Source organism: Hippocampus zosterae, chromosome 1 (assembly GCF_025434085.1).
Source record: "Hippocampus zosterae strain Florida chromosome 1, ASM2543408v3, whole genome shotgun sequence".
Taxonomy (NCBI): Eukaryota; Metazoa; Chordata; class Actinopteri; order Syngnathiformes; family Syngnathidae; genus Hippocampus; species Hippocampus zosterae.
The window spans coordinates 1,733,358-1,751,655 of record NC_067451.1 but is presented as its reverse complement, the minus strand read 5'-3'; the positions used below and the strand labels follow the sequence as shown (position 1 = coordinate 1,751,655).

The 18,298-nt window shown below is 50.3% G+C and overlaps 3 protein-coding genes across 5 annotated transcripts; 2 read left to right on the top strand and 1 right to left on the bottom strand.

Annotated features, from left to right (window-relative positions):
- Positions 1–127: 127 nt before the first annotated feature.
- On the top strand, positions 128–4,166 carry ecsit (ECSIT signaling integrator). 2 transcript variants are annotated; one of them, XM_052079804.1, is made up of 7 exons: positions 128–165; positions 956–1,064; positions 1,324–1,699; positions 1,762–1,985; positions 2,447–2,653; positions 2,788–2,893; positions 2,979–4,166. In XM_052079804.1, exons 2-7 carry the CDS (start codon positions 963–965, stop codon positions 3,212–3,214), a joined length of 1,251 nt encoding a protein of 416 aa, XP_051935764.1. In that variant the 5' UTR covers positions 128–165; positions 956–962; the 3' UTR covers positions 3,215–4,166. The 2 variants fall into 2 exon arrangements, with proteins under 2 accessions (XP_051935764.1, XP_051935768.1); XM_052079808.1 differs by lacking the exon at positions 128–165 and having other exon boundaries at positions 919–1,064.
- On the bottom strand, positions 3,481–10,867 carry si:dkey-28a3.2 (uncharacterized). The gene is made up of 7 exons (XM_052079794.1): positions 10,714–10,867; positions 7,836–9,647; positions 7,170–7,625; positions 6,895–6,953; positions 5,384–5,433; positions 4,987–5,304; positions 3,481–4,024 (listed from the first exon to the last, which is right to left on the bottom strand). The coding sequence occupies exons 2-7, from the start codon at positions 9,504–9,506 to the stop codon at positions 4,008–4,010; spliced, it is 2,571 nt and encodes an 856-aa protein (XP_051935754.1). The 5' UTR covers positions 9,507–9,647; positions 10,714–10,867; the 3' UTR covers positions 3,481–4,007.
- Positions 10,868–11,229: 362 nt separating this feature from the next.
- Positions 11,230–18,233, top strand: zfta (zinc finger translocation associated). Of its 2 annotated transcripts, none has more exons than XM_052066263.1 (5): positions 11,230–12,247; positions 13,508–14,011; positions 14,648–14,986; positions 15,629–16,021; positions 16,511–18,233. In XM_052066263.1, the coding sequence occupies exons 1-5, from the start codon at positions 12,118–12,120 to the stop codon at positions 16,999–17,001; spliced, it is 1,857 nt and encodes a 618-aa protein (XP_051922223.1). In that variant the 5' UTR covers positions 11,230–12,117; the 3' UTR covers positions 17,002–18,233. The 2 variants fall into 2 exon arrangements, with proteins under 2 accessions (XP_051922223.1, XP_051922216.1); XM_052066256.1 differs by having other exon boundaries at positions 13,505–14,011.
- The last annotated feature ends 65 nt before the right edge of the window (positions 18,234–18,298 follow it).

Here is an 18,298-nt window from a genome sequence, read left to right as displayed (position 1 = left end):
AGTCCATGTATCGCCACCAAAAATAAATACTGGACTGAAATACACAGAGAGCGGAACTACATCAACGTTCCTATTGTTAGGGCCGGCGGCATTCGGCGACGGAAACCGGAAGTCAGTCGGTGTTTTTGCACGGTGACACTCATGAAGAGCAACTTGAAGGAGACGGGTCAGGAAAAAAGCTTTTTAAATACACGCATACGTCAATGTGCGACATGAAAAAAGGCTCGGTTTTAACATTGACCCTCATCCCAATCGCGATGTGCCGTTTGAATAAATCATGTCGAACGGTTTCATTTCTAAAATGTATATTTGCTATTATTATAAGCCACTGTAACCTTTGGCAGTTTCAGATCAAAACGGTACTGCACTTTAATTTAACCAGGTTACTTAAATAACGATTGAATTGCATAAAAGTGAAATGACAGCTCCACCCAAATGTCTTGAAACTGCTCTTAAAAAATTAAATGGAAATTTATTGTCATTAAAAGTCACATTCAACTGAATTGGATCTTAAAAAATGTTACGCGCTGCTCGGAAAGTAAAAAAAAATACTGTAACAGATAAACAAAAAATATATACAGCAGTGTTGACATTTTGCAGTTTAAAGATTAACACTGTGCTTAAACATATGACAACAAAAATATTTATTCCATTAAATAATATCTATATTATACTTTAAATTTGGATAATATTTAATGTATTGGACAGACTGGCAACTTCACTGGTTTAGAAGCAGATACCCTGTGGTCGATTGCCTTCTACGGGGCTCCTTTTTTGTCAGTGCGAAAATTATTCCGCTCATATTGTCCTAAAGTAGCAAAACACAGCGAGTAAATGGTGACTGTTAGTAAACTAAAAAAAGAAAATATATACCGTATATATACAAACACACCTCTCTCTCTCTCAGGTCATTTTGTGTAGTCGACTGTCAGGTGTTTTCTTCCCACTGCTGCAGTCCGACCATGAAGTGCACACGCTGCCTGCTCCGGCTGCTTGGCCAGTCCGCCTACCCTGCAGCCCGGCCCACTCGCCCCAGTTCACTACGCAGTCCACAGGATGATCAGGTAAAACTGTTGTTGGGGCCTGCGTGCCAAAAGAATTGAATAATTTTATGTCCACCCATCAAATTTTAAATAATCCACATACAAAATATTAAGTCATGCACTTTCTGAGTACATTTACTTGTCCTGAGAGTAAAAAAAACAAAACACAAAAAAACTAGTTTTTCATGAGCATGACGACAACGCGACTGTTACTGCTGCTCCCAGAAATGATGCGAACCCCTTATCCATTGACACGGCATCCTCTGACGACTTGGTACAGGCCGTGAGGTGTTTCCGCGGTAACAAAGGTGGCCCCGTGACCGCCGAGTTCATCGGCGAGGACCGCACCAAGACGCCCGTGGCCACGCGCGACCCCTTCGCCGCGGAGCACAAAACCAAGGCCTCCTTTGCCGAGGCGCTGCAGGCGTTCGCCAAGGCCGATGTGAGGCGGCGGGGTCACGTGGAGTTCATCTACGCCGCACTCAAGAAGATGCCCGAGTTCGGCGTGGAGCGTGACCTGGCCGTCTACAACCAGCTGCTGGACGTCTTCCCCAAGGAGGTGTTTGTGCCCAGGAACTTCATCCAGCGCATGTTCAATCATTACCCCCGGCAGCAGGAGTGCGCCGTGCAGCTACTGGAACAAATGGAGAACTACGGTGCGTGTTACGAGTTTCACGAGGCGCTCTGAAGGCCAAGCTCAATTTTTCTTTCACGCCAGGTGTCATGCCCAACGTGGAGACCAAGGTCCTGCTGGTTCAGATTTTTGGCGCCAAGGCCCACCCAATGAGGAAGTACCAGCGCATCATGTACTGGTTCCCCAAATTCAAACACGCCAACCCTTTCCCCATCCCGCATCACCTGCCCGAAGACCCGGTGGAACTGGCTCGCTTCAGCCTGAAGCGCATCGCCAACGACCTGGACGCCAAAGTCACCGTTTACCAGGTTGCCTTTTCAGGCCATTTCACTTTGTGATGAACATTTTTTTTTCAGGTCCAGTAGCAGCAGCTTCAAAAGGTCTTAGTGAGAGAAAAATGAGAGCAAGATAAATCATTTCTTAACTTTGTCCATCATTACTCTGACCTAAAACCAGTACAGTTGTGTGGGGTGGGGGATCAATTGCCGAAATCTTTTTTTTTTGTTCACTAATGAGGGTGGCTTTTTAAATTAGGAAATTTTCATTTGAAACATTCTCATAGCTTTTCTTTTTGAAATCGGGGTGTACATGATTTGACAAGAGATTATCTTTTGCACAAAGAGGAAGTTTTTATTTTTACGTTATCTGTATTTTTATTTTTCCTGAGGGGACGTTTCAAAAAGTGACACTGTCATTCACTCCAAAGTGAAACTGTCATTTTCCATCAGTGTTGCCGCCACGCGAGTCAATTAGCGGATGTCCTCACCAGATGCCCTGCACGGATGCGACGGAGAGCGGCCACCAGATCAGCCTCCCCCACATCGTCGGCATCCAAAGCCCCGACCAGATGGAGCTCCTCGGGAAGCACGACCCGAGCAGGCCCGTTTTCGTGGAGGGACCTTTCCCCCTCTGGCTGAGGAAGACGTGCGTCCACTACTATGTTCTCCGAGCCGAACCCGTGCCGCCCGGCGACAAGGTGAGCAAGGCCAGACCTGGTTTCAAAAGACATCCAAAGACTATGAAATATACTTAACGGAATTTTGTCATCTTAACCAAAATAAAGCCAAATTAATTATTTTTTTTAATTGTCTTTTTTTTTTTTAAATAAAGGTGGAGGAGTCCTTTGACCCAGAGCGGTGTCTATACTATCCTCTGCAACTCGACCTTGACTTTGATCGGGACTTTGGGGACTTGGAGACCTTTGATGTAGAAGATTGTAAGATGATCACATTTCGGATTGGATTCTTAAAAAAAAAAAAAGTTGGGTAACTTGATTGTGTATTTTTTTTTTTTTTGTCCAGTGGATGAAGGTCCAGTTTTTGCCATGTGCATGACCAGCCAGGGGGACCAGGCCACCCTCAACCAGTGGATCAGCGGTCTCCAGGAGAGCAACCCCATCCTGGGTCAGATCCCCACCGTGTTCCGCTTGCAAGCCGGCACAAGGGAGCTGCGAGCGGAAACCTCGAGAGAGGAGTCCCCGAGGGAGGAGTGCCCGGCGCCCGAGGTCACGGAGGAGGCGAGAAGGCGCAGCAACTGACCGTAGGACGCATCTCCCCTTCCGTTTTCGAAAATGCTTGTCCTCACAAGACGTCGCGGGTAAGCTGGCGCCACCCTGGACCGGAATCGCAAGTTAGGAGTCTTCGATGAATCCAACGTGCGTGTTTTGGGGGGGGGGGGACAAAGCCGAGACTTGAACCCTGCACATCACATGTCCGGCGTGCGGCCTCAATAAGGACTAACTCACATGTGACGAAAGAAGACCAAATTATTCCAAAGGTTAAAAAAAAAAAGTTTTAATTGCAGAAAAAAAAATGCATTTGAAAACTGTAAACAAGTCCCAAATCCACTCTTGAGAGGTTGACCCAAACGGTAATCAAGTGCGCTGTAATCAGCAGTGGTCGGCAACATTCGGCCCGCGGGCCAAAATGGACCCTATGCCAATAATATCTGGCCTGCCAGATGACGTTGACGAGGAAAACTCCCCCCTGATAAATTAGCGATGCAACATTTGCAGTCTTAAAAGTGCCCGGATATTGTGACGAGCCTTTGCGCTCCGCGGGATTTCCTACACGGGGCACCCAATCGCCGACTGGCCCGCGAGATTTTGTTTTTAGGTAGGACAAGCAGGTTTTACCTGATGAGTCAAGTCAGTTCGGCCAGTGATCCAACTGTGAAGAAGGGAAAAAAAAAATTTAAAAATTGGGCCCGCAGCCACCCTTAGTTGCCGATCCCTGATGTGTATATGCATCAATTGCATTGTCTCAAATGAACAACTTCTCGATGGAACGTCGTCGTCATCATGCTGGAGAAGGTTGCTTTTGTCCCGCAGTTCAGTTCCTGTACGTTTCTGCAAAAAAAAAAAAAAAAACAAGCGTGGGGGCGTTATCAACGAATGCCTGCACTGAAAAATTGCTGCAATTGCCATGGCAACATCAGTCAATGTGGGGAAGGTCTTTAGTGAAACGAGCAATAAACTGCGCTCCAAATGAGCAGCGAGCCGCCGTTTTGGTTCATTCTCTTAACCGGTAGAAAAAAAAAAAAATCAACAATTGCATGAGCTTCCTGTTTTGAACAAAACAAAACAAAACTGCCACGATGACGACATCATTCGATTCAAATTTGCTTGAGTGAAACTCCTGACGGCAGCTTCAGCGGAACAACAAAGTTTCTGAGTTGCACACGCGCGACTGAAATGGTACGAGGGTGTTTTCCTTCAGTGGCCGAAACTCCTTCATGGACCTTTTTTTCCCGCAACTAACGCCAATTGTGCTCCGAGTTGCGCATTACATCATTCAACTGAACGATCATTTTCAAATTATTGACAAGAATGATGACTTTCATTAAAAAAATCATCATATAATTCAGACTTTTTTTTTTTTTTAACAGCTGCCTTCTTAATATGAACCCCTTGGGTAACAGAAACTCCTTATTACTCTTTTAATTTTTTTTTTTTTTTAACAAACCAATTTGTACTCTCTGAATTCTTGAAATGTCCAGTCAATGACAAACTTGCATGACAAAACTCCTCCATATGCCTTTTTTTTGGCGAACAAACCCATTTTTTTTTTTTTTTTGCTCCCGGATAGCCTCCAAATTATTTCAAAGAACCACCATTTTCAGCGCCGCAATTCAACGGCTGCTCTCGTAATACGATGCGTGGCGGAAACTCCTGAATAAGCCTTTATCATGGCACGCAAATGAATTACGTTCACAGAAGCACTTTCCACGTCATCATTTGGAACACAGTTTAAAGTTTCATGACGCGACGATGCTCAAAATTTCTCTGGAAAAACAGAGCGGTGCGCCTACCTGCCGCAGTGGCGTGGCGCCGCTGGAGCTGCCGAGTGAAGAAGCGCTCGCGCCGCGACACCTGCTCGTCCCAGGCCTCCAGGATGCGGCGGCGCTCGGCGGGCTCCAGGGCGCGCGTCTGCGGGTGGGTCTCGTCGATGTGCGCCAGCGCGCCCTCCGGGCTGTGCGAGTGCTGCTGCTCGCCGCACGCCATGCACACCAGCAGCTGGTTGAGGGGGTCGTAGTCCATGAGGTAGAAATTCCTCCACGTGTCCTCCGACACGGGATCATCATCATCGCCGGGGGGGGTGCGCTCGGCGTCGGCTGACAGAAGCTCATCTGGCGAGGCGGTTGAGGAATATTCAAATGTATTTTAAAAAAAAATTTTTTTTAGAGCTCACATCTGTCAGTATGTTACCTGGCATCGGTGTCGCGTCGTGAGAGTCGTCCTCGCCGTCCACCGAATTGCTGCAAAAAAAAAAGATCAATACGATGTGGTCGCATGAGCGGACTACAGCCGAGCTGATAAGGATTTTTATACCGTTTGCTGTTCTTTGACAAGGTTACTGTATACATGAGTGTTAGCTAAATCGATTAAGATTTTGCTCATACAATACAATACAATACAATACATTCTGATTTATATAGCGCTTTCACAACAGCGGCAGCTGTAACAAAGCGCTTTACAAAACAGTTAACATAAAGTAAAATAATAAACACAACACACAACATAAAACACAAACAGTCGTGCAGTCCTAACCACTTTTCCGTCACACGCTTTGTTGTTTGAAGCGGTTTGAGATGAAAGAGGAGAGAATCAAAGTGTCCTTTAACCAGTGGATCAGAGACGTCATGCTCAAAATGAGCACACGTCGGCTACAAGCTAAGTTTCAAAGTCAACAAGAAGCTGTAGCATCCATTGACGAAAAAAGAGATTGGTTCACTTCTCCTGTCCCATGGAAATCCACTTCAATTCCAAGCGGCGACTCACGGTTCCAAATACGCATCGGTGCTCTTCGCCAACGCTCCTCTCTCCTCATCCTCAACTTCAGCGGCCATCCATCCAGCCGCACCGACGCCAACTGTCCAACAGCGCTGACATAGCCACTGAACAAATCGGGGTTGTGAAAAATGCTGCCCATTACTGGCGCAAAAAACACAAGCGCCCCAGGTCTATCCAGCACCGACAGTCAATGGCGACGACATTCCTCCCAATCAAAATCTGTGCTGGTACACGCGTGCTGCCGAGAAGGCGCAACCACCAAGCACAGATACTGCTCCTTTGACGAATGTCGTGGCCAAAAAGCGCTGAAAACAGTCCATATCAGGTCCACACGATCAAACAACAAACAACATGTGACAAAACAAAAGACAAAAACAGCAAAAAAGAACAAAAAAGCAAGGCTCTTGAAGAGCACTTGCCGAAGGCTGCCTACTCGGGCGCCATCTTGGAAAAAAAAAAAAAAAAAAAAAATGTGCCTGCCCCAAGGTGGTCTTCATCTGTATCAACAAACATTCATTCATTCATTCATCTTCCGAGCCGCTTGATCCTCACTAGGGTCGCGGGGGGTGCTGGAGCCTATCCCAGCTGTCTTCGGGCAGTAGGCGGGGGACACCCTGAATCGGTTGCCAGCCAATCGCAGGGCACACAGAGACAAAAAAACATCCACGCTCACACTCACACCTCGGGACAATTTAGAGTGTTCAATCAGCCTGCCACGCATGTTTTTTTGGAATGTGGGAGGAAACCGGAGCACCCGGAGAAAACCCACGCAGGCCCGGGGAGAACATGCAAACGCCACACAGGGAGGCCGGAGCTGGAATCGAACCCGGTACCTCTGCACTGTGAAGCCGACGCGCTAACCACTGGACTACCGGGCCGCCCTAACAACAAACAAACCCCCAAAAATGCATTCTTTAAAACGTTACCTGATAAGATGTTCTGCTGCGTCGCTGAAAGGGTCCGACATGGTCTGCTGACAAAACTCCTGTGTGATAGAAGAAAAAAAAATTCCATGTATTCCATAAGAAGGTAAAATAAAAATAAAATGCGGCCGTCACGCGAGCATAGATCAACAACGATTTGTGTGTTGTATTGAAATAAAGAGATTAGTGTCTGGCGTTGCCATGGAGACTCCAGATGGCCCGCTTTAGCCGACCGCGTCGGTAACCGGCCCTGGGTTTTGTTCCCCGATACTTTGTACCTGGAGGTCCCGAGCAGGCGACGGGCAGTCGCTCCTCTCAGAGATCCACTTCCCGCCCTGAGACTTCCTGGCTCTCTGCTGCTTCTTTTTAATCCTCCAGTACTCGCGTTTGCGCTTCAAAAAGTCTTCCTCAGACTCCTCGGGGCGGCGCTTGGGCGTGCTCACGGCGCGAAGCGGCGCCGGGGACGGCCGCGACCGCGTCAAAGGAGCGGGCGGCGCGCTTCGGGCGGGAGGCTCGATGAGGTGCAGGATTATGTGGGAAAGCGGGTTGTCCGGGGGTTTCAGAGCGGGGAGCGCCGGGTCCGAGTCCGCGCAGTCGGGCGGTTTGACGGCGAGGGTCTCGGGCAATTTGAGCAGCACGACGGGAACGCCGCCGCCCGGAGACGAGGCCGGCTTAGGAAGGAGCTTCACCGGCGTCTTGGCGACGTTGACGGAGCGCACGGCCAGAGGCGGAGCCTGCGAGACAAAAAAAAAAAAAAACGCATCGATGATGCGGAGCGAAAAACAACAAGAAACCTTTCAAGATTTCAGATTTCCGCAGGAGTGGACACTGACGGGAACGCGCCAGGGCATGCGCAGACCGGACCGCAAACAGAATGCACACCCGCTACCCAATCCCCAGACCGGCGTCGAGCAATGTGGGGAATGATCACCAAGGTGTGTCACCTGGTTGCTCCTGAGGGGAAGACTCCGGGCACCGGCACCACGCCCGCCGCCGCCGCCGCCGCCCTTGCCCCGCCTCTCCTTCTGCCGAGCCCTCTGCTGCCTCTTCATCAGCTTCCAGTACTCCCGCTTCTTCTGCAGGCTGGCCACCGGGCTCGGGCAATGCCGGGGGACCGCATCGGGGTCTTGAGCTCGGACGACAGGGACCACCTTCGCTCCGTCGGGCTCCTCGCTCACCTCCGGTTTATCGGGTTCCCCTTTCACCTTGGTTTCAACATCAGGCTTTTGGTCTTTGCCGTCGTTCACCGTGCTCAGGGACTCTTCCAGAAGCTTCTTCATTGAGGCCACCACCAGCAGAGTGGTAGCCTGGGAGTCGGCGGCCGGAGCCGGGTCCGACTCGCGCTTGGGCACCGCGAGCGAAGGCTTGAGGTCTGGACTATGGTCTTGCTCCGGGGTAGGATTTAGATCAGGGTCCCGTTTGACGGCGCGAGTCGGCTCGCTCGCGTTCGAGAGAGACGCTTGGGACGCCGGCCTCGGGGCCTTGTCGCTTTGGAGCGTCGGGGCGACCTCCTGCCCCAGGCGAGCGGCGCGTGCCGCCCGCTGTTGCCGCTTGGTCACCCTCCAGTATTCGCGCTTCTTCGCCATCCGGTCTTCATTGGTCAAGGCTTTATCCGAAACCAGCATTTTCATGACGCAGCCGGCCGCCCGGCCGACTCGGGAGGCGGCCTCGGGAGAGCCGGCCTTGCAAGTGAGGCTGAGGTGACTCGTGAAAGAATTGACGGGCGTCGTCTTTGAGCTTTGGGTGGGAGCTCGCAGAAAGACTTTGGGTTCAAAAACCGCAAGCCCGTCGTTCCCGGCGACGCCATTGACGGACTTTGTCCGGGGAATGCCCGCGGACACGGTCCCGTCCTCTTTGATGAAGCCCCCGATGGTCTCGAGTCCACGCTCCGACGCCCGTGCCCTCCTCATCTCCTTCAAGATATTCTGGTAGCGTCGGACTCGCCGCTTCAGGGAGTCCTTCTCCTTGAGCCGGGCCTTCGCCTCCATCGACATCTTTGCTCGCTGCTCCCGCTTTTTAATCCGCCAGTACTCTCTCTGTTTGGCGATGATCCGCTCCGGGGTGTCGCCGGCATCCACCGGTGGGACGCTTCTCATTTTCGACGTCAAGGTCCTGGACAGGGATTTGACTTTTTGATGTCTCTGCGCTTCCAAGGATCTCTGCCATGGTGTTCGGCATCGAGTGATGTTCGACAGAGGTACAAAATGCGGAGACCTTCGCGAAGATTCTGTCGTCATTTGAGTGGATTTGCGCAAAGTCTGCGTTTGGGTTTGGCCACCTTGGTTGGCGTGAGGAAAAAGAAAGTGAGCGGGCGCAGTTATCACCGGCGAGATTCTCTCTCTGGTTTTGGTGAGCCTCGCAGCTATCTTGGCCCGCTGCTCTCGCTTTTTCAGCCTCCACTGCTCCCGGCGACGAGCCACCCGATCCTCCTCATTCTCATTCTCCGTTGCTGACGCCTGCTCGATTTTGACCCGCGTGACTCGTGTCCGGCCACCGTTGGTCATGGTCCCGACAGTCCGAGTGGTTTTAACCGAGAGACCCGCCGAACTGGAAGTCGTCGAGGTGGCGCCGTCCAACTCGGAGGCCGAGTCACCTTCACTCTTGACCGTCGGCATGCTACTGCAAACGCGCAAAATCTCGTCCCATGGAGTCCCTCATTCCTTCCGTCCAGGAGGTTTTGTTCCGCCGTGGCTGTGCTTACAGGATCATGCAAAGAGTCGTGTGTTCTACGGGACACGGAGCAGATCATACAAGGGCTGGTGGGAGTACAAAACAAGAAGAAAAGGTCAAAAAGCTTCCCCAAAAATATCAACAAAGAAACATACTAATTGATTAAAAAAATAAACATATACATTAAAAAATGAATATGTGTGTAGACTCTTATTGGAAGTACAATCTTTTTGAAATGTTTCTGTGCAATACATTTTAGTTCAGGGGTTTTAAACTCATTTTTGTCAAGGGTAACATCATAGTTACGTTTTCCTTCAGAGGGTCAATATGAAAGTGGACCCTCAATAAATATATACAGTACACAACAAATGGAATACCGCTACCTAGTTTGTTCAAATACTACATTTATTATAAAAAGGGGATTGGTAACAAATGCAATGTCTAAGCATTTTAAAAAAGTCTTCAGTGTTGGTATTTCAGTGAAAAACAACCGGTCAAAGTGCACAATTTTGTCTCGAGAGGGAAGAAATTTCATCGGACATTTGACAATGAAGTACTTGACAATTTGCTTTCGCAGCCACAAAAATTGATGTCGCGGGCCAGATGTGGCCCCCGGGCCTCGCGTTTGAAACCCGTGTTTTAACTGAATCAAGCAACCTTTGAATTCTCGAAGTGGAGTTCATGGTAAAAAGTTACACAATAATACAGCGGCTCACAATACCGATAATATAATTACGTTTCTTGTTTTTATGTTTTACGAACGTTAAGTTTGCTTTTATCTAACGTCTGTTTTTTTTTTGGCGGGGTGGGGGTGCTAAAGTCCGACTATCCCTTTAAAATGTGTCGTCACTGTGACACTATCCCTTGAACTGTGTCCTCCAACTGCCAAAACGTCCCATTTTGGGAGCCTTTTGCTTCATTCAAACCGCAGCAAACTCAAATCCTTGCGAGTACGTGACCAAAAAATAGTGCAAAACGGCTTTGGCGGCGGAAGTGTGTGTGTGTGTGTGGGGGGGGGGCACGGTCGTCGAACGAGGCTACGGACCGCGTCTCACAATGGACATCTTGTCCTCGTCGGTTGTCTGCGCCCGTGGGCCTCGCGCGGCAAGCGAGAAAGGAGCAAGCGAATTGAAAGCATGCACGGTCGTTTACCTGGTCACAGAGTAATTTGACTCGGGTTTTTTTTTTTGGTTTGTTTTTTTAACGGTAGTGAGGGTTTCTTTTTCGGTCTATGTGAGGACAGCTCCGAGAGGACCGCACGGTTAGCTCACGCCACTAGCTAGCCGGGGACTGGCTGCCTTGACAACGCACGGCAGGACCCGGATATTGGCCCGACCCACTCTGTGGTCTGTGGACACACATGTTCGGGATGATGGCGTTATACTGTGAATACATTTATTCATAAACATCGAATCATAATAACACTAATGAGCATAAAATATGATTTAAAGGTGCGTGCCTAAAATATGAATAATATAGAATGAAAACGAAACTGCCTAAAAATGTAAGTCAAAAATAATATTGTAACTTGCGTTCAACGTGAATAAAATAAAAGGTACGTAGTGTGCATGAAATATACATATTTTAAAACGTGTGCATGTATTCAATAAAATGTAAAAAAAGGTCAAGCCAAAAATCTTGGCGGTGGTCGAAAAATATATGAAAAATGCTTGTGTGTGTAAAAATAAAAATTCTAAAATGATGGATGCGCGTAAAAAAAGAATACAATGAATAAAAGGTCAAACTGTGGAGGAAATAAAAACATTCTTAAGGGGTGATTGTGTTTTAAAAGTGCATGTGAAATAAGAATAATTTGAAGAGTACAATGGAAAATATTTAAAACGTGTGCGTAAATATTGAGGAAAATAGAATAAAAGATTAGAATGTGGGAAATAAAATACATTTTTACATACAAATACATACAAAATGTATAAAACAGGCAAAACCAGTAAAAACCCAAGTGTGTAAAATAGCCACAATAAAAAAAAAACAATCCCAAAACAATATTTGTGTCTATCTTAAAAGAAAATCACAAATAAGTAATATTCATTTTCTTTTTTTAAAAAAAGTATAAACTCATTCCACACCTTCAGATTACACTGGCATTGATTTTTATCCTGCATTTAAAAGTAATAAAAATGTATTCATCCATCCATCCATCTACGACTAATACTAATGACGATGATCATTAGGTTCGCCCCGACGGACGTGTGATGACGCAACGGCGGCTCTGGGCTCTCGTGGACACGAGTACTGTCTCTTTAAATTTACCCAGGAGCCCCTTAAGGAGCCCCAGGGGCCCCTCGTCCGGCTCCCCACCCTGAAGACAAGCAAGAGTCTCCAAAATACGCGACTGGAGGCCCACGCTCACGCTTTTGTCGCACCTTTTCCACGGGAGGAAAAACTGTTAACTTGTCAATAGAGGGGTTTACGTTGAGGGTGTCGCTCGCGCGCGCACGCACGCGCGGGTCGTCGGGGCTTCCGTGAGATGCCAGATGCGCCTCGCGAACGTGCTCGTGCGCGCGTGACACGTCCCGGAACCGGAGCGAGTGCGGGATGGACGACGCCACCGAGCTCCGGGGTGCCGAGCGGGCTCGGCCACGGCCGGAGCCGCTCTCATTAACCGTACGCGGGGAGGAGGAGGAGGAGGAGGACGAGGCGGCCCGCGGGCACAGCCACTCGGGAGGTGAGGTGACTTTGAAGAAAAAGGAAACTCAGTGTCATGCTTTTAATGCGTGCGTGGCTGTCAAACCCACGGCCATTGTCAGTGGGACAATACCAATACGGCTTGGCCCCTCTGTCTGTGTGGGCTCCTGTAAACAAAGGCTTAACAGCGCCGAGGCGCGCGCGGACCCCATCGTGTGGACGGTGGCGGCATTACATCCTTAAAAAAAACACCGAACCAGCTAGCATTAGCATGAAGGCCTACTACACTACTAAACACTACTAATTCACTTTCAAAAGTGCTGCTGGGGTTTCTCCCTGCTGGCTGGATTTCATTTGGGGGTGGGCTGTACCCTGGACTGGGCGCCAGCCATTCGCAGGGCCCATAGGGATGAACACCAATCTGTGCTGTATGTTACATTACGCACAGCACATTTGACAATAAAGTTCCATTCAATTCATTTCAGTCTTCTATCCCGCCTCCTCTCATTTGGTTGCATGTGAGATGGACCTCATCCCATTTTACTGAACGACAACTGTAATGGGCGTCTTCTCTGTAAATGCCTGGGTAGGTCTAGCTGTGCCCTGTGACCGACTGGCAATCAGTACAAGGGTGGAGCTAGTCTCAAAGCCATCAAGTCATCTGAGCTAGGCTCCAACTCCACGATTTACATACTAACCTGGGCTGCCAATCGGCTCTGGCGGCTGGAGTGTGATGTGATGAAGCAGTGATGTTTTTTCAAATCTGAAAACACAGTGACCACTGCGTTATTACACCAGGATCCCTAGCAAAAGCAAATTTGACAGACTGCAGTGTCTCAGTATCGTGATTGAAAGACCGTGATAAATCGTCATCACTCCCACATACACATTATCAGATTTTTTTTAAACATTTCAATCTCACAGATGAAATGAGCATTTAGAGCTTCTGCCTGACTTATTAGTATGACCGTACAACCACACGTGGCATTTTGGACAGAAAATAGTTTGAAAATGCTACTGAAACCTAACTTGAACATTACGATGTTCAAGTTAGGTAACCTCAGTCAGTGGCAATGTAAGATGGCCACCAGTGGCTTCAATTCTCCATAACGCGGTCCAAACTTTTTAACATTTTAACAGTTGCTTGAGCTCGAGATGGCAGCAAAGTGCATCCTTGATTGAAATTTGCTGCTGACCAGTTTTATCTTTCAACATTGCCCTCGAAAATCCCTGACCTCAACCCAATAGAGAACACGAATATACGCAATCGAGTCCAATAAGGGTTGTGCCTTTTTAGCAGAAGACGCACTTTCCAATGGCCACGCGACCCAAGACGAATGCGAGGCGGATTCGGCGGTCCTGGCAGGGCCGGTCCGATCGCCGGGCACCAGCTACTGGAGCATCAGCGAGGGCCCGGACCGGCCCCCGATCCTGTCGCCGGCGCCGGGGCCATCGGGACGCAAAGTGCGGCGGGCGTCGCGGCCCGGCCTGAGTCGCATCCCGGGCCGGGACCACCGGCGCTATTACCACGAGTACTGGCGCAGCGAGTACCTGATGGACTTTGACCCGCTGCGGCACGGCATGATCTGCATGGTGTGCGGCAGCTCGCTGGCCACCCTCAAGCTGAGCACCATCAAGCGCCACATCCGCCAGAAGCACCCCGACTCGCTGCTGTGGAGCCCCGCCGACAAGGAGGTCATCCGCTCGGGCTGGGAGAGCCACCTGAGCCTCGGCGCCCGACCCGTCCGAACATCGCCTCGGGGGCACCCGGAAGCCGACGGCGAAGAGCTCGCCGACGATGTCGGTGAGTCCATTCGCATCTACGTCAGGGATGAGTCACAAAATTAGTCGGCAACTCGTTTATGCATGAAGCTGCTTTTTTTTTTTTTTTAATGGGTCATTCATTCATCCATTCATCTTCCGTACCGCTTGATCCTCACAAGGGTCGCGGGGGGGGGGGGGGGTGCTGGAGCCTATCCCAGCTGTCTCCGGGCAGTAGGCGGGGGACACCCTGAATCGGTTGCCAGCCAATCACAGGGCACACAGAAACGAACAACCATTCGCGCTCACCCTCACACCTAGGGACAATTTAGAGTGTTCAATCAGCCTGCCACGCATGTTTGTTGGAATGTGGGAGGAAACCGGAGCACCCGGAGAAAACCCACGCAGGCCCGGGGAGAACATGCAAACTCCACACAGGGAGGCCGGAGCTGGAATCGAACCCGGTACCTCTGCACTGTGAAGCCCACGTGCTAACCACTAGACCACCAGACCACCCTAATGGGTCATTCATCGTTTTAAAAAAATGTGCATTGTATAAAATGCAAGTAAGATTTTGGTCCATCGTGTCTATTATGGTGCAGTTAAAAATACAAACAGGCGTGGTGCTAAATAACTAGCGATTTTGTTTTCCGACTCACCTGCGCTCCACATCCTCCAGGAGCCGCGGCACCCGAGGCACAGCCGCAGCAGAGGCGGAGCCTCTCTCCCGGGCCCGAGGCGACGGGCGACGAGGCCGGCGATGAGGCGGCGGCGGCGGCGGAGGCCCGCACGCTGGAGTGCTACCTGAACGCGTCGCTGCACGCGTGGTTCCGCCAGGAGTTCCTGATGGAGTACGAGGCGGAGGCGGGCCGGCTGCTGTGCATGCTGTGCGGCGGCCAGCTGCCCTCGCTGCACCTGGACCACATCAAGAGCCACGTCCTCCAGCGCCACCCCGACTCGCTCGTCTACTCCTCCGAGCAGAAGCACTGCGTCCTGCAGGCCTGGGCTCACACTCACGGTGAGCACTCGTAACTTCCTCTAGCGCACAGGTGTCAAACTCAAGGCCCCGGGGGCCACATCTGGCCCGCCACATCATTTTATGTGGCCCGCGAAAGCAAATCAAACATGTCACCTTCCACAATGCTTGCCAAACCAAAATTTAAAAGTCTCACGTGATAAATAAGAGACAAATTCTAAGCATTTTTTTACAACCAGACCGCTCATTACGGTACTTGAACAATAGTTAAATAATCCGTTATTATTGACGTTTGTTGTTTGGTTTCCCTCCAAGGGAAACGGTAACAAAAATGTGGCCCCTGACAAAAATTTGACACCGCTGCTTTAGCGCATGACATTTCCGTGCACGGGTGAAACAACTCGGGCACACTAACTTGTAAATTCTCAGTCCGCCCCTCGCCCCCCCCACTACTGGGTGATTTTTTAAATGATACAACTGTCTTACAAGTGACATTTATCCACGACATTTCAGCGCACAAGTAGAGTCAATTTTGGGGTCGTTTTATGCTAACCGTCCTTTTAATGGCGGCGCGGGCACCCGCGGCGGCTCCTCTCTCTCCTGTGGTCGAGAGGAAAGAAATTTCATCCGTGCTGTAAAGTTGACTTGAACTACCAAATTGTTTTTTCCTCTTGGGCGTGGCAGACGAGTCTGAGAACTCGATCCAATCAGAAGCAATCGCCAAAGACGAGGCCGATGGCGGCACGTGGGACGCCTCGCCGTCTCGGGACGGCGGTGCGACGGGTGACGACGACGGCGGCGTGGAGGCTCCCCGGCCGGGCACCAAGCGGCGCCGCGGCGCGTGCGGCGACTCGTGGCAGCTGCGCCTGGACTACCTGGTGGCGTACGGGCCCCGGGGCCGCCACGTCTACTGCATGGTGTGCTCTCAGGCGCTGCGCGGGACGCAAGTGCGCAGCTTCCGCCGCCACATCCAGGAATGCCATCCCGAGACGTTCAGCCTGAGCCAGCGAGAACGCGAAGCCAGAGCCGCCGCCTGGACCAAAGACTATTGCGCGGACGGCATCCTGGCGCAAGACGGTGAGATGAGCCCCCCCCCCCCCCCCCCCCCTGCCATTTGCAAAAGATTAGAACTTGAAGAACGGGACGATAATAAACACAGAGTGAATACTTGACAGGTAAACGAGCAATTATGTCCAAATTCCCGCTGTAATTGTAATCGTGTTTGGAGGAATTTGAATTTGTTCATTTTTTTTGTGGGAATAAGGTCAGATCAAAGAACAAAATTTTTATTATAATATATTATTTGCAGAAATGAAAGAAAAAAAAATCATGTACTATGCAAACATGCGAGTATTGAGGAGTAAGGCTGTCAGATAAAATGTGCAAAAAGTTGACGTGACACATATGACACCCCCCCCCCCCAACTCAATGTGGGGAAAAAGTAAAGCGTTGCAAGCATTTGCCGGATTGTTGGCTCGACATCATTTTTTTCCGTTCCGTTTTTAGCGTTTGCAACCACAAAAGCGCCTTCCTCCCGTCTTGACTTTTGACTTGGCCAATCTGCAGAAATCAGCACAAGTGACGCCGCCGTCCTCAATACCGGCGGAGGCCCGAATGAGAACAGCTCCCCCGACACCAAATCGGCGGTGAAAGAAGAAGAGGATGACGAAGAGGAGGAGGACGACGGAGGAGGAGGAGGAGGAGGAGGAGTCAAGGACGCGGCCAAGGACGCCACGCCGCGCCACAGCCACTACCCGGGCAAGGACCAGCGGCGGAACTACCAAGTGCGCTGGCGCACGGACTTCCTGATGGACTACGACTGCCGGCGGCACGGTCTGATCTGCATGGTGTGCGGCGCGGCGCTGGCCACGCTGAAGGTGAGCACCATCAAGCGCCACATCCAGCAGGTGCACGCGCACTCGCTGCGCTACGGCGACGACGAGCGGCGCCGCGCCACGCTGGCCTACGACCGCGACGCCGCCCTCTTCGCCCACGCCGAGGACTGCTTCCTCTCCCGGGATCACGCGCGCGCCGAGACGGGCCACTTGGCTACATAGAAGGGGGGGAGGGGGGGTGCGTCCTGACACAAGTGGCGGAACCCAAAAGCCTTCCGAGAAATACGCTGCATTTGGGAAGTTCTGTGGAGAACTCGGCTTTATGTTACGGCTTTATTCCAAAACGGAATCCATTTTTTTTCCTGCGTATGATTTTGACCTCATAATCCAAAAAAAAAAAAAAAAAAAAAAAAAAAAAGTCTTCATCTGACAGGCTTATTCCAAATTCAGGGTCGTGAAAAGGGCGGCTGACAGGGCGGTGCCCCCCCCCCCCCTGCCCACCCCCCCAGTCTTCCCTCTGCAACAAAATGAATTTAATCACTTTTTTGCCCTTTGATATGCCACGCCCCATTTTCATTCAACTTCAATTGTTGGGTGTACATTTTTGCATTTGTATTCAATCATAAACGAGGCAATCACCGATATCTCTTCACGTTTGACACTCAACGGAGCCACTTTATGTTCCAGCGCTTATTCCAATACGGAATCAATTCATCAAGTCTTAATGTTCACAAACGACGCACAGTGTTCACCACACGCATTCGCCAGGACGGCTTTGGAGCCTTCTGGGGGTCAAGGAACGAGGTTGAATTGAGTCGAGGGCTTCAATTAGTGCTTTGCCGCCGTTTTGTGAACCAGCATGGCAAAATTCAGCACAGGATTTTGACGCTTGAAAGAACCAACCCATCTCCCGAGTGTTTCAACCCGACTAACCAATTGAGTTCACGCGTTGACATCATGTGACCCGAGACGTGACCGCCCACTACTTTCCAGATGCACCGTATGTGCCCCGCGATTGGCCGGCCACCCCGCCTCTCGCTCCCTAATGAGGACGAGCACTCGGCAAGCACTTGGGAGGAGCCCGGCGTGGACTCAACGCATGCGTCGCATTTCCAAGACGGCGTGGAGAACTTCGGAACGCTTCTCAACCGGAAAAAAAAATTTTAAAATCTCAGGGATCGTGCTTCCGTTTTAACGACGGTGTGATGCAAGACGGGTTGCCGCCTGACCGATTGGGGAACGTTGTAAGCGAAAGGTCGACGCAGCAAAGAGGCACTTGGGTAACATTGACGTGTTTTCCAGACAACGGCACTTCATGTGGGAAGGAGGAGCGACATCGTCCACAAAAAAAAAATTTCAGCACTTAATTCATTGGAAATGACAGCAATGAAATGGCGCCTTTTTGTTACATGTGCTTGACCTCCACGTCACCTTTGATTAAATCATGCAATAAACGGATGCCTAGTTGTCCTTCGATCACCACCCTATTCCACCATGGATTTTTTTGAAGTGATTGCAA

Excerpts from the sequence above, each read along its gene's own strand:
- si:dkey-28a3.2 (XM_052079794.1), bottom strand. The coding sequence starts at position 9,506 with ATGCCGACGGTCAAGAGTGAAGGTGACTCGGCCTCCGAGTTGGACGGC. Across the intron at positions 6,954-7,169 it reads CGCCTGCTCGGGACCTCCAG|GAGTTTTGTCAGCAGACCAT; the intron begins GTACAAAGTATC and ends TCTATCACACAG. Across the intron at positions 5,434-6,894 it reads GCAGCAGAACATCTTATCAG|CAATTCGGTGGACGGCGAGG; the intron begins GTAACGTTTTAA and ends TTTTTTTTGCAG.
- ecsit (XM_052079804.1), top strand. The coding sequence starts at position 963 with ATGAAGTGCACACGCTGCCTGCTCCGGCTGCTTGGCCAGTCCGCCTAC. Across the intron at positions 2,654-2,787 it reads CCGTGCCGCCCGGCGACAAG|GTGGAGGAGTCCTTTGACCC; the intron begins GTGAGCAAGGCC and ends TTTTAAATAAAG. Across the intron at positions 2,894-2,978 it reads GACCTTTGATGTAGAAGATT|TGGATGAAGGTCCAGTTTTT; the intron begins GTAAGATGATCA and ends TTTTTTGTCCAG.
- zfta (XM_052066256.1), top strand. The coding sequence starts at position 12,118 with ATGGACGACGCCACCGAGCTCCGGGGTGCCGAGCGGGCTCGGCCACGG. Across the intron at positions 14,012-14,647 it reads AGAGCTCGCCGACGATGTCG|GAGCCGCGGCACCCGAGGCA; the intron begins GTGAGTCCATTC and ends CACATCCTCCAG. Across the intron at positions 14,987-15,628 it reads GGCCTGGGCTCACACTCACG|ACGAGTCTGAGAACTCGATC; the intron begins GTGAGCACTCGT and ends TGGGCGTGGCAG.